Genomic DNA, 14,311 nt, shown 5'->3' with positions numbered 1-14,311 from the left:
GTGGACACAGGGGTGGGGTGGACACAGTGGTGGGTGGACACAGGGGTGGGGTGGACACAGGGGTGGGTGGACACAGGGGTGGGGTGGACACAGGGGTGGGGTGGACACAGGGGTGGGTGGACACAGGGGTGGGGTGGACACAGGGGTGGGTGGACACAGGGGTGGGGTGGACACAGGGGTGGGGTGGACACAGGGGTGGGTGGACACAGGGGTGGGGTCTACACAGGGGTGGGGTGGACACAGGGGTGGGGTGGACACAGGGGTGGGGTGGGGTGGACACAGGGGTGGGTGGACACAGGGGTGGGTGGACACAGGGGTGGGTGGACACAGGGGTGGGTGGACACAGGGGTGGGTGGACACAGTGTACACATGAGCAGTGTTACTGGGTGGGGTGGACACGGGGGTGGGGTGGACACAGGGGTGGGGTGGGGTGGACACAGGGGGTGGGGTGGACACAGGGGTGGGGTGGACACAGGGGTGGGTGGACACAGGGGTGGGTGGACACAGGGGTGGGTGGACACTGGGGTGGGGTGGGGTGGACACAGGGGTGGGTGGACACAGGGGTGGGTGGACACAGGGGTGGGTGGACACAGGGGTGGGTGGACGGTGGGGTGGGTGGACACAGGGGTGGGGTGGACACAGTGGTGGGTGGACACAGGGGTGGGGTGGACACAGGGGTGGGTGGACACAGGGGTGGGGTGGACACAGGGGTGGGGTGGACACAGGGGTGGGTGGACACAGGGGTGGGGTGGACACAGGGGTGGGTGGACACAGGGGTGGGGTGGACACAGGGGTGGGGTGGACACAGGGGTGGGTGGACACAGGGGTGGGGTCTACACAGGGGTGGGGTGGACACAGGGGTGGGGTGGACACAGGGGTGGGGTGGGGTGGACACAGGGGTGGGTGGACACAGGGGTGGGTGGACACAGGGGTGGGTGGACACAGGGGTGGGTGGACACAGGGGTGGGTGGACACAGTGTACACATGAGCAGTGTTACTGGGTGGGGTGGACACGGGGGTGGGGTGGACACAGGGGTGGGGTGGGGTGGACACAGGGGGTGGGGTGGACACAGGGGTGGGGTGGACACAGGGGTGGGTGGACACAGGGGTGGGTGGACACAGGGGTGGGTGGACACTGGGGTGGGGTGGGGTGGACACAGGGGTGGGTGGACACAGGGGTGGGTGGACACAGGGGTGGGTGGACACAGGGGTGGGTGGACGGTGGGGTGGGTGGACACAGGGGTGGGGTGGACACAGGGGTGGGGTGGACACAGGGGTGGGGTGGACACAGGGGTGGGGTGGACACAGGGGTGGGTGGACACAGGGGTGGGGTGGGTGGACACAGGGGTGGGTGGACACAGGGGTGGGTGGACACAGGGGTGGGTGGACACAGGGGTGGGTGGCACAGGGGTGGGTGGACACAGGGGTGGGTGGACATGGGCAGTGGGCATCCTGGGCAATGGCAGGACCAGGCACCCATGTGGGCATCACTGCTGTGTTTAGGTGACAAAACCCATTCTGCTGCCAACATTGGCAGAACAGCAGGAGGCCCGGGCTCATTTGTCCCCAATGTTCAGGGGCTTTCACCCAAACACTGCAGGGATACGGGGCTAAAGCAAACAGAGCAAAGAGCGTTCATTGTGAGAGGCTGAAATGCCTACGGAGGTCACCCTGGCAGCTCTGGTGGTGCACAGCCATTCACCTGATCACTACACCAAGCCCGATGGAATCCAGACGCAGGGGTGACCAGAGCAGATGTATGAAGTTAGAGAATTAGGTATTCAGGCCAAGATATTGCAACATAATCCACGACGGATTTTACGTTCATACTCATTAACTCCTTTATCCACCTCTGCAAAGTTGTCACGCTGCAACTGCACCATCCTGGCAGCGGGGGCGCTGCACCAAGTGGTCACAATTAAAGCGCTCTAAACCCCACAATTATGAACGCCCACGGTGAACGCCCACGGTGAACGTCCACGGGGAACCTGCACGGTGAACGCCCACGGTGAATGGCCACGGTGAACGCGCACGGTGAATGGCCACGGTGAACGTGCAGTGAACGCGCATGGTGAACGCCCACGGTGAACGCCCACAATGAACGCGCACGGTGAACATGCAGTGAACGCCCACGGTGAACGCTCACGGGGAACGCCCACGGTGAACCTGCACGGGGAACGCCCACGGTGAACGCCCACAGTGAACGCCCATGGTGAACACGCAGTGAACGCCCACACTGAACGCACAATGAACGCACAATGAACGCACAATGAACGCACAATGAACACACAATGAACACACAAGGGACAAGTGCTCGGCGAGGCTTTAATTGTCCACAGAATGTTGATTCAGTCACCTCACGACAGCCAAAGAACAAGCGCTGGACACGATCAGAAACTCACTTCCTTTGGGTTTTAGTGCTCACACCTTTTGGCAGACATCTGAAATAACTGATCATTTAAAATATTCAGTCGACCTTTGCACGGAGGAGATTGGGTGATGAAGCCGAGCTTTTAGCCGCAAGTACTGTAATGACCCGACTCTTCCCCGCCCAGTAGGACAGAGACTCAGAGGTGACATGTTCCCCAGCCCAGACATCGCTACCTTGGTGTGAGTGTAGCAGAGGCGCACACACACACAAACACACACACACACACAAACACACACACACAAACACACACACACAGGAGTGCACACACACACACACACAGGCGCACGCGCACGCACGCACACACACACACACACACACACAGAGACACACACACACACAGGAGTGCACACACACACACAGGCGCACGCACGCGCGCACACACACGCGCGCGCGCACGCACACACAGGCACACACACACACAGGCGCACACACACACAGGAATGCGCACGCACACACACGGGAGCATGCATTCAGCACACACAGGAGTGCACACACACATGCGCACACACACAAACACACACACACACAGGCACACACACACACACAGGCGCACACACACACACACAGGCGCACACACACACACACAGGCGCACACACACACACACACACAGGCACACACACACACAGGCGCACACACACAGGCGCACACACACACACACACACACACACAGGCACACACACACAGGCACACACATACACACACAGGCGCACACACACACACACACACACAGGAACGCGCACACGCACACACACACGGGAGCATGCACACAGCACACACAGGAGTGCACACACACAGGCGCACACGCACAGGCGCTCACACACAAACACACAGGTGCGCGCACACACACAAACACACATATGCGCGCACACAGGCACACACGCACAGGCACACACACAGGCACACACACACAGGCACACACACAGGCATACACATACACACAAACACGCACACACACAGGGACAAAGACGCACAGGCACCCACAGAAAGGCACACAAACACAGGCACACAGAACATGGCCATAAAGACTCGATGTGAGTGGATGCAGACGAGCTGGGCCATATCCTCTGAGCAATGGGTTTCTTCCTCAGTCTCCTGGCCCCTGCGTTTGCTCATCTCCCTCCTGACGTCTCCCCATTGGCAGAGGCACCTTCAGTACTTGCCTGAACGTGGGTCGGTGTGGATTTGGAGTGCTCCCTGCCCCACACTTTGGTGTTCATAAATACAATAGTGGCAAAGGAGGGGTAAAGAAAAATAATGAGAAGTGGGAACAACAACGTGTGGGTGCCAGGCTATCGCCAGCTCCCTCTGGTAGCTCCGTGTGACACGCGTCTTCCCACAGGACCCTGCAGATTCTCCCAATCATTCCCGTAAAGAAAAAAAAGAAACTAAAATTGTTCTCCCCGTGCAGATTATATTACACCCCGTGGTAGTTACAAAGCGGAGCAGCCTCTCAGTCTTTGCGCAGGTTTTTCAGCCGCTTCTCCAGATCAGCGTCGGCATCCTCCAGCACCGCAGCCTCAGCCTTCTTCCCAGCAGCCACACTCAGCGATGCCCCGGTACTCGGCAGGTCTGCAACGCCAAAGGAACAGTGAGCAGCAAGCCAACAGCGGAACAGCCCAAACCACTCAGTCCGCCCCCTCCTGACCACCCCGTCCCCACCAGTCCTCCCGCCAGCTCCCTTGGGTTCACTGGCTGCAGGCCTTTGGAACTGCGCAATCTCACCGGTCAGAATATTCCCAGTATCTCACTACTGACACTGACCGGCACACTCACCCCGGCACACTCACCCCGGCACACCCACCCTACTGACCGGCACACTCACCCCCGGCACATTCACCCCCGGCACACTCACCCCCGGCACACTCACCCCTGGCCCACCCACCCCACTGACCGGCACACTCACCCCGGCACACCCACCCCACTGACCGGCACACTCACCCCCGGCACACTCACCCCCGGCCCACCCACCCCACTGACCGGCACACTCACCCCCGGCACACTCACCCCACTGACCGGCACACTCACCCCCGGCACACTCACCCCACTGACCGGCACTCACCCCGGCACACCCACCCCACTGACCGGCACACTCACCCCCGGCACACTCACCCCCGGCACACTCACCCCACTGACCGGCACAATCACCCCCAGCACACTCACCCCCGGCACACTTACCCCACTGACCGGCACTCACCCCACTGACCGGCACACTCACCCCACTGACCGGCACACTCACCCCCGGCCCACCCACCCCACTGACCGGCACACTTACCCCACTGACCGGCACACTCACCCCACTGACCGGCACACTCACCCCACTGACCGGCACACTGACCGGCACACTCACCTCCGGCCCACCCACCCCACTGACCGGCACACTCACCCCTGGCACACTCACCCCACTGACCAGCACACCCATCCGCAGAATGGCAGCGGGAATGACTGCCGGTCAGCTCACGGGTTTGATAAATCGCCCGGCCGCACAACAGCAACGAGTGCCGGAAATCTGCTCACGTCTGTATCTGCACTGACGCTCCACGTACACCTGTCTACAATCTGAAGCTCCTATACACCTATGTCTACAGTGTATACGCTCCATGTACACCTGTGTCTACGGTGTATACGCTCCATGTACACCTGTGTATACGCTCCATGTACACCTGTGTCTACAGTGTGACGCTCCTGTACACCTGTATCCATGCCGATCGTTGGCGATACTCACTGGACAGCTCGTCGGTCAGGTTCAGTCCAAGTTCATCCAGGACTTGAGAGACAATTGCATCGCTGAAAGGCAAGAGCGAGTCAGTGGTCACAGGTAACGACCCAGGGGAAGGGTCAACTCAGGGGAAGGGTCAACCCAGGGGAGGGGTCAACCCAGGGGAGGGGTCAACCCAGGGGAGGGGTCAGGGGTCATCCAGTTTGAGGTTGAGATTTCTTGTTCTGGAGATTTGACAAGGAAACCTAGGGTGCTGAGAGGGTGAGACAGGATCGATCAGTATTCCTTGCTCCTGTCTCTGCCCCCAGACAGCAACATGTCTACCCTGGACCACCATGATCCACCACAGTGCAGTTCACCAACACCAGTGTAACCCCAGCAGGGAAAGAGTTGCAGGCCGCCACCATCCCGTGTGTGAAACACTTCTAGAAATCACCCAGCCTTAGTGTTTGTCCCCTTATTTTGAATTCCAATAACCAGAGAGAATCACCTTGGTCACTCCCTCTTCTCCCATCGAGCAGCACACACATGTTTGAAAGCGCTTCTGCCAGATTCAGGAACGTCTCGACCCAAAACGGCACCCATTCCTTCCCTCCCGAGATGCTGCCTGACCCACTGAGTTACTCCAGCATTTTGTGTCCACCTTCCTCCCTGCTACCATCAGACTAGTGAACAATGTTCCCATAAGCTAGGATGTGGTCTCAATCTTCTCATTGTGGCCCTTACTCATTTTTAAAATCTTTCTCTGGAACTGTGACACTTTAACATTGTAATACTATATTCTGCCCACCAGTATTTCTTCTTTGCACGACCTGTTGCCCTTGATTCCCCCCCCGAGCCACTCTCCTCGATACCCCCCTCACGGAAACCACCTCCCCCCCGGCCTCCCCTCCCCCAACAACTCACCCACAGGAACCCCCTCCCCCGAACAGGTCATTGCCGACACTGTGCTTGCTGTGTACGCAGGTAATGTGACCTCTGTCCCCCCCTCCCGGACCCTGTTCCTGACCCCCGTCCCCTTCGACCTGTGACACATTCCTCACTGACCTCTCTTCCTCGTCATCTTCATCGCCCATGGCATCATCAATGGCATCGTTCATCATCTCCTCCTTCATGTCCATGATCTCCGTCTGCTTCTCAAACTCCATCATGATCTTCTGAATTTGGGGTAACTTCAGCTGTAAGGCAGGGAACGTGGGGAGGGGATGTGAGTCGCTCTGACCAATAGCTATGATTCATCTAAACTTGATGTTCAAACATGATCCACAGATCCTCCCAAATGCTCAGGTTTGGACAGATAGGGTTCTGAAAGGGAAGGACTTTTATGGTTACTGACAACAGAGCCCCTGTAGCGACTGAATAACGAGTGTGGAATTTGCCCGTGTCAGACATCTCACATTGTAGCTCACCTCTCGCCCCTCACACTCTGTGGAATAGTACTTCAGTCAGTGCCCAAAGTCCCTCTATCTGGCAACTACACAGTGCTACAACTGGCCATTCTGTGGCCTGACACCACTGTTGCACAGCCAAGGACCATTCTCTGGGTTCCTTTCCTCAGTGTCTCCAACCTCCCTTTGTAACCCACACTCAACCAATTTCTTCCACACACCAAAGACAAGAAAATAAGATTAGTTGGCCAATCATCCCCTCAAGCCTGGCCCACCATTCCACATGATCACAGCTGGTCTGCCTAGACCGTATTCCCATCCCCCTTCATTTCCCAATCTTTCAACAGCGCAACTCCAGCAGCTCTAGTCATCTGGTCGGGGTAGCGTCGGGGACAGACAGGTCCGGTGATCAACAGCCTCTGTGACTCGCATCTGCTCTGCACCTCGAGATACTCCCACTACATCAGCCCATCATGCCCCTCCAGAGACAGACACAGAGTGCTGGAGTAACTCAGCGGGTCAGGCAGCATCTCTGGAGAACATGGATAGGTGGCATGTCAGGTCAGGACTCTTCAGTCCCAAACCGAAACCTCACCCATCCTTTTTCTCTGCTGCCTGACCGGCTGAGTTACTCCAGCACTCTGTGTGTCTTCTGTATAAGCCAGCATCTGCAGTTCCTTTCTACACATGCCCCTTCAGAGTCTTGTACTTTTCTAAACTCCAAAGAATATAGCTAGATTTTTCTCAAGTCACATTTCAAGAGAGAGTTGAAGTTAGATTTAGCTCTTGGAGCTAAAGTAATTAAGGGGTATGGGGAAAAAGCAGGAAGGGGGTACTGATTTTAGATGATCAGCCATGATCATATTGAATGACGGTGCTGGCTCAAAGGGCCGAATGGCCTACTCCAGCACCTATTTTTCTATGTTCCAATGTCAGGATAATCTCCCAGGAGTTAATCTGGTGAAACTCTTTGGACTGCTTCCAATGCCAATGCACCCTTCTTGAATAAGGAAGTCATCCTGCCAACTTCCTTGTTCATATAATCACACCTGTCACTATAGTTGTGCCCAGAACACACTCGTCACCAGCAGAACACATTCGTCACCAGCAGAACACACTCGTCACCAGCAGAACGCACTGGTCACCAGCAGAACACACTGGTCACCAGCAGAACGCACTCGTCACCAGCAGAACACACTCGTCACCAGCAGAACACACTCGTCACCAGCAGAAAGCACTCATCACCAGCAGAACACACTCGTCACCAGCAGAACACACTCATCACCAGCATAGCTGCTGGTCAGCTCACCTGGCGGTTCATAGTGGCCATCGCCTTAGTCACGCCCTTCATGGCCTGGGCCATGGTGTTGTTGGATTTCAGAGTCTGGATCTTCAGTGACACAGCCTGGATGTTGGCCTTCATCATGATGAATTTCTTCACATAGCGGCGAGTTCTCACCAAGTCTTTTGCCATTATTTTCACTGCATCCTAAGGTTTGGCAAAAAAAGTCTCATTTGTGGGAAGTGCATTTATTCAGTCCAGAAACAAGCCACTATTTTTTTACTATATAAAAATGAATGGTAAATGCTAATACAGGTGAGTGTACAAGAGGCAATGATGAGAGAATTTACAGCACAGAAACAGGCAACCCAGGACTCTGCTTCTCCCTCCCTGTAGCAGAGCCGCTGCCTCTCAACTCCATGATCTCGGTTCAATCCGTCCTCCAGCCATTTCTGTGTGGAGTTTGCACGTTCTCCAATAGCACGGAGACTTCCAGCAAGAGCTCCCACATCCCCAAGATATGAAGTTTTTTTTTTGTGTTTTTTTTTTTTTAATTTGAAAAGCATATGTACAAATAGAAATAAAAGACACATTTGTTACAGAGTTCTTACATAGCTTCAATTTTTAAATTTTTAAAGAGAGAAAGTAAAAATAAAAAAAACTATAAACTATTGGGAAGAGAGAATAAGAGGATTAAAAAAAAAGATATAACTATAAAAATTAAAGGGAGTAGATCCGGGAGACAATAACCACAGTTGTACATCCAACCCCTAACTCAAGTTTCAACTTTTAATTTAAAAAATTTATTTTAGTCCTGTGCCAAACCCATTTACTTTTCTAAAAATTCAATAAATGGAGACCATATTTTTTTAAATAACTCAGGTTTGTCAATTAAGGCAAATCTTATTTTTTTCCAAATGCAGGGTCTCTGTCATTTCCGTAGTCCACATTTTAATTGTGGGGGTTATTGGTTTTTTCCAAAATTTAAGTATTAATTTTTTCGCAGTTATTAGACTGTAATCAAGAAAATATACCTGACTTGTTGTAAAATTTGTAGTATGTTCTGATAATCCTAATATAATTAATTTTGGATCCATATCCAATTGTTTGTTAATAACTTTAGAAACTATTTTAAAAATCTCCAACCAGAAGTTTTGCATTTTTATACGTTATGAAAATATGAGTTAAATTAGCTTCTTGAAATTGACATTTATCACAAATAGGAGAGATACTAGGAAAAATCCTATTTAATTTCGTCTTCGAATAATGTAATCTATGTATTATTTTAAATTGTATTAAGGAATGTCTAGTATTTAATGAACATTGGTGTATATGTTGTAAACTTTCATCCCATATATCTTGCATTATGAGTTGATTCAATTCGTCCTCCCATGCTCGTCTATAAGATTCTGATGACGGAATGTCAGTGTCAAGGAGAGTATTATAAATAAAGGATATTAATTTATTTGAATTATAATGTCGATTCAGGCATACATCAAGTGTTTCTGGACCTCTAAACTTATATTCTTGCATGTGTAATTTTACATAATCTCTAAGTTGTAAATATCTAAAATAATTATTAACATGTAATCCGTACTTCTGCTGTAAATCCTGAAAAGAAAGAAAAGTTCCCTTATGATAAAGATCTCCCACCCTTTTAATTCCATAACTTTTCCATTGAGCAAATCCTCTATCTAAGACAGACGGTTTAAAAGAAGGGTTATTCGTAATAGGAAGGAAAACAGATAATTTACTCAATTTTAACGTAAGATTTAATTGTTTCCAGGTACGGATAACACTGTGTATAATGGGATTACCTCCATATGTTTTTTTATTTAAATTTATTGGAGCTAAGAGGATCGCACCAATATCAAATGGTAAACAATCCTCTTTCTCCATCTTTAACCAATCCGGTTGTTGATCAGAATCATCCAACCAGCAGGTTATATTTTTAATATTAACCGCCCAATAATAAAATAAGAAGTTAGGTAAGGCAATTCCTCCATTAGTTTTAGACTTACATAGATGTCTTTTATTTATTCTATGAGTCTTGTAGTCCCAAATAAAATTAGTAACAATTGAATCAATTTTAAAAAAAAACTTTTTTGGAAGATAGATCGGAATTGCTTGAAATAAGTATAGTAGCTGTGGGAGAAAGATCATCTTTATAGCATTACTACGACCAACTAATGATATAGGAAGTGTTTTCCAAAATTGGATATTTCTGTGTAATTTAGTGAGTAAAGGAGGAAAATTTAATTTAAATAAAGAAGTATATTTCCTAGCCACGTAAATTCCAAGATATTTAAACTTTTCATAGGCAATTTTAAAAGGAAATTGTTGAAGTATGGCCGGATTATGCTCCATTATTGGCATAATTTCACTTTTGTACCAGTTAATTCTATAACCTGAAAATGAACCAAATTGAGTTATGAGATTTAATAAATTCGGAATGCTAATTTCTGGCTTTGTAATATATATTAATACATCATCCGCATATAAAGAAATTTTATTGGTTGTATGTTTAGTGTTATAGATATGAAGTTTGGTACTTTAATTAGCCAGTGCAAACTGCCCCGAGTATATAGGCGAATGGTAGAATTTGTAAGAGTTGTTGGGCATGTGGAAACTACATAGTACAGTTGGTGTAATTGGGAGCTCGGTGGTCCACACACACTCAGTGGGCCAAAGGGCCTATTCCCATGCAAAGGGCTTAAAGTCACCACTGCAGCTTCCTGTTCCTCATTTATTGAGCTCTTGCTTAAACACTTGTTAGTTGACTCAATCCTTCCTCTGTGTTTCACACTCAGAGAGGAACACTCTCTGTTCTACCAGATCTGGTCATTTAATTAGCAAGGCATTTGATAAAGTCCCTCATGGTAGGATGACCAAGATTAAGATTCACAGGATCCAGTCACTTAACTGCTTAGATTCAGAACTGGCTTATTCATAGAAGACAGAGTGTTGCGATGGAAGTGTGTTACGTTGGCTGGAGTCTGTGACCAGGGGAACATCGTGGGGATCTGTGCTAGGATGGTAACTCCATCATCCATTTCCACCCAGCTCGGTCAAGTGTAAGACCAGGCCAGGACCACACTGGCTCGGCAACATTGGGCAAGAACCAAATGTGACACAAAGAAAGACATTTTATTTTACACACCGAATAATTGACTCTGTAAGAGGAGTAGCAGAGGCAGATTCAACGGCAGTGTTCAAAAGGGGACAAGATAATAATCTGGCAAGGGAGTATTTGCAGGGTAGAGCAGAGGATGACGGATGGGAGAGGATGTGGGATGGGGTAGCGAATGGTTCTTGGCCCCATGTCGTGACCACCCTATCATTCTGGAAGTAAACCTCTGTCACGTTTAATCAGAATGTTTTCAAATTTCAGCAACTGTTTTTCATCCCACTCACGGGTCATTTTTGCCATCTCACTGACCACTCACTGGACTTGCAGCACCTTTAACACTTTAAGACAGCGATTCTCACAATCAGTACGATTTGATTTTTCTGGTCCTGATACAGAATGCTGGAGTTTAACCGGCCTCCCTCCAAGAACAAACACCTCAAACAGTGCTTTCAGTAATTTAACACCCCATGGGCAGCCCAAGCTAAAACATAACTAATCGACTGATTGCATCCGTAGAGTCCAGTGTTCATGGCCACGAGTGACAGCAAAGACATGCTGGTCACAGAGGTATGAGCTCTCAGCTGATCCAACAGGTCACCACAGATTCCCTATCACCCTGCAAGCAGGGCATGGTACTGCCATGAAATTGCTCACCGTGAAAAGATGTACTCCTTTAAACTGGAGATGTAATAGACAGGGGCCACTGATTCCACCACTGGCACAATATCACTGGAAATACCACTGGCACAATGGTTTAATTACCAGCGTCTAGTTTTATTTTAAATTTCCAGCATCCGCAGTTTTTGTAATTGTGAATGTATTTAATGCGCCAAGCGCAGTCAAGCAGGGCTCGTGTAGACGGGGAACATGTTGATCAGCATGGGCAAGTTGGACCGAAGGGCCTGTTTCTACATTCTATATGACTCGCACACCAGGTGAAATTTATAAAAGCCACTTAACCTACAAATCCACATATCTTCTTAACATAGGAAGAACCCGGAGGAAACCCCCGCTGCAAACTCCACACAGACAGCACCTGAAGTAAGGATTGAACCTGGGTCTTGGTTCTATCCGCTGCGGTAAACAATTTCACAGGTGTCCACCTTCTGGAGAAGGGATTGTCTCCTAATTTCTGTTCCATGTAGCCTGACCTATATTATGCGACCCCTGGTCTGGACACCAGCGTTCGGGAACATCCTCCCTGACACTGCAGCACGATAGGCCAACAGTTTATCCCCCGTGAGAACCATTGGTTCCGACAGAGACTGCCGGATACCTACCATCTGTCCCTGCTTTGCCATTTTCTTGATGTCGGCGATGACTTTCTTCTCCTGCTGCTCCAGCTTCATCCGCTCACGGTCCATCTCCCTCATGGCCCGGGTTAGGGCCCGCTGGTTCTGCCGCAGCATCTCCTCTGGGGTCTTCCTCTTTCCAAATATGGCATTCATGGTGCTTCACTGTCTGGTACAGGGAAGAGAAACCAGCGAGAGGGTCAGCAGAGTCTGACCACTGAGTTAGGACATCCACAGCCCTCCCCTGCACCTCCCTTCAGCTGCCAACTTATCCTCCCCACCTCAGCCTTCTCAGCAGCAGGCCAGTGCTGCCACGCCTGTCCTGCCCCTCACACAGTAACACGGTTTCCTACTTCAAATTGTGCTTTCTGAGGGGAGCATTGTTACCGTGCGTGCCATGGCTGACCCCACGATCCCCCTGGAGGGCAGCATCTCACCGGGCAACCAGGCGGTGTGGCAGTGGGGCTGGCAGCCCAGCCTGCTGCTCCAGTGGCAACAATGCCACCCACCCAAAGCCAGGTCGCAGTGGAAGGGCTCAAGCACATTGAAGCATCCACCTTGGGTATAGGAGGGCACCGTGAGGACCCAGCAAACTCACGTTCCCCCTCCACCCCCAACCCCTACCACGTTCCCCCAACCCCCCCCCACCCTCCACCCCCTCACCCTCCACCCCCAACCCCCCCCACCCCCAACCCCTACCACGTTCCCCCAACCCCCCCCACCCTCCACCCCCTCACCCTCCACCCCCAACCCCTACCACGTTCCCCCAACCCCCCCCACCCTCCACCCCCTCACCCTCCACCCCCAACCCCCCCCACCCCCCCCACCCCCAACCCCTACCACGTTCCCCCAACCCCCCCCACCCTCCACCCCCTCACCCTCCACCCCCAACCCCTACCACGTTCCCCCCCACCCCCAACCCCCAACCCCCAACCCCCAACCCCCCCCCCCACCCCCCCCCCCACCCCCCACGTTCCCCCTCCACCCCCAACCCACCAGTCTCTCCCTCATCTCCCCACCCACTCACTCACTACCACACCCTTCCCTACCCGACCCTACCCACTCCCCACACCCCTTGAGGGGGAGGGGGAGGGACTGAGGGGGGGTCGGGGTCGAAGTTACCGGTCGCGGAAGTTGTTTGCTGTTGTTGGCGCTGATGTGACGTCGGTCGATGGCGTTTCTGCGTCGTGACGCATGGTATCACGTGATCAGGTCGGCGTAGGTGGGGCAGGGCCCGGCGTAAGGGGCGGGGCCCAGCGTAGTGGGCGGGGCCAACGTAGTGGGCCGGCGTGGGGCGCGGGTTCGAGTCCCGGCACCGCCACGCTCCGTCCGAACCCGGGCTGTAGTGACCACCGGCCCGGGCTGCAGCAGAGGCAGGACGTGGCCGACGGCGAGATACGAGAGCGCCGTGCGGACTCTTTTTCAGATCCCTTTTTAAAGTCTTTCCCCTTTCATTTTCAGCCGATGAGCTGCGCCTCCGCAGCCTGGCGGTGGAAAAGACTCGTAATTCACCTGAGAGACACACAACATGCTGGAGTAACTCAGCGGGACAGGCAGCATCCCTGGAGAGGAATGAGTGAGGTCTCGGGTCGAGACCCTTCTTTAGACTGAGGGTCAGGGGAGAGGGAGACAGAGATAAGCAAGGGTAAAATGTGAAAACGAGACATCAAAGGGGATGCAGTTCAAGGAGTTCACCTTATCTGTGACCCTCGTGACTTTATGCTCCACGGAAAAGAGGGCCTGCCGCTCCTTCGGACTTTCAAGACCTGGTAATATCCTCCACTCCTTTTTTTTGCACTCTTTCCAGTTTAATGACAGAAAAGCTTTCTGGGACAGGGTGACCAGTGCTTCGCTCTAATCCTTCAATCAGTTGTTTTATATCTACGCATTATTGACCTTCCTACATAATGATGCGTCAAGTCTGCCTTTCCCCAAGACATTGATTTCCTTCCTGTAAAACCTGGGCCAAAATTCTCCACTGTCGTAGCCATGGCCTTATCTAGATTTTATATAATTTGAGACTGATTTTCGAAATGCTCCAAGTCTTGGAAATATTTCATATTAGGATTGT

At 51.8% G+C, this 14,311-nt stretch overlaps 1 protein-coding gene across 2 annotated transcripts; it reads right to left on the bottom strand.

Moving 5' to 3' along the window:
• Positions 1-1,296: 1,296 nt before the first annotated feature.
• On the bottom strand, positions 1,297-13,435 carry chmp2a (charged multivesicular body protein 2A). Of its 2 annotated transcripts, none has more exons than XM_078430726.1 (6): positions 13,363-13,435; positions 12,229-12,409; positions 7,846-8,025; positions 6,196-6,326; positions 5,155-5,216; positions 1,297-4,001 (listed from the first exon to the last, which is right to left on the bottom strand). In XM_078430726.1, exons 2-6 carry the CDS (start codon positions 12,394-12,396, stop codon positions 3,883-3,885), a joined length of 660 nt encoding a protein of 219 aa, XP_078286852.1. In that variant the 5' UTR covers positions 12,397-12,409; positions 13,363-13,435; the 3' UTR covers positions 1,297-3,882. The 2 variants fall into 2 exon arrangements, with proteins under 2 accessions (XP_078286852.1, XP_078286853.1); XM_078430727.1 differs by having other exon boundaries at positions 13,268-13,376.
• Positions 13,436-14,311: the final 876 nt, after the last annotated feature.

This window comes from Rhinoraja longicauda, chromosome 40 (assembly GCF_053455715.1).
Source record: "Rhinoraja longicauda isolate Sanriku21f chromosome 40, sRhiLon1.1, whole genome shotgun sequence".
Classification (NCBI taxonomy): domain Eukaryota; kingdom Metazoa; phylum Chordata; class Chondrichthyes; order Rajiformes; family Arhynchobatidae; genus Rhinoraja; species Rhinoraja longicauda.
The sequence above is the reverse complement of the archived record's forward strand: the minus strand, read 5'-3'. Positions and strand labels throughout refer to the sequence as shown.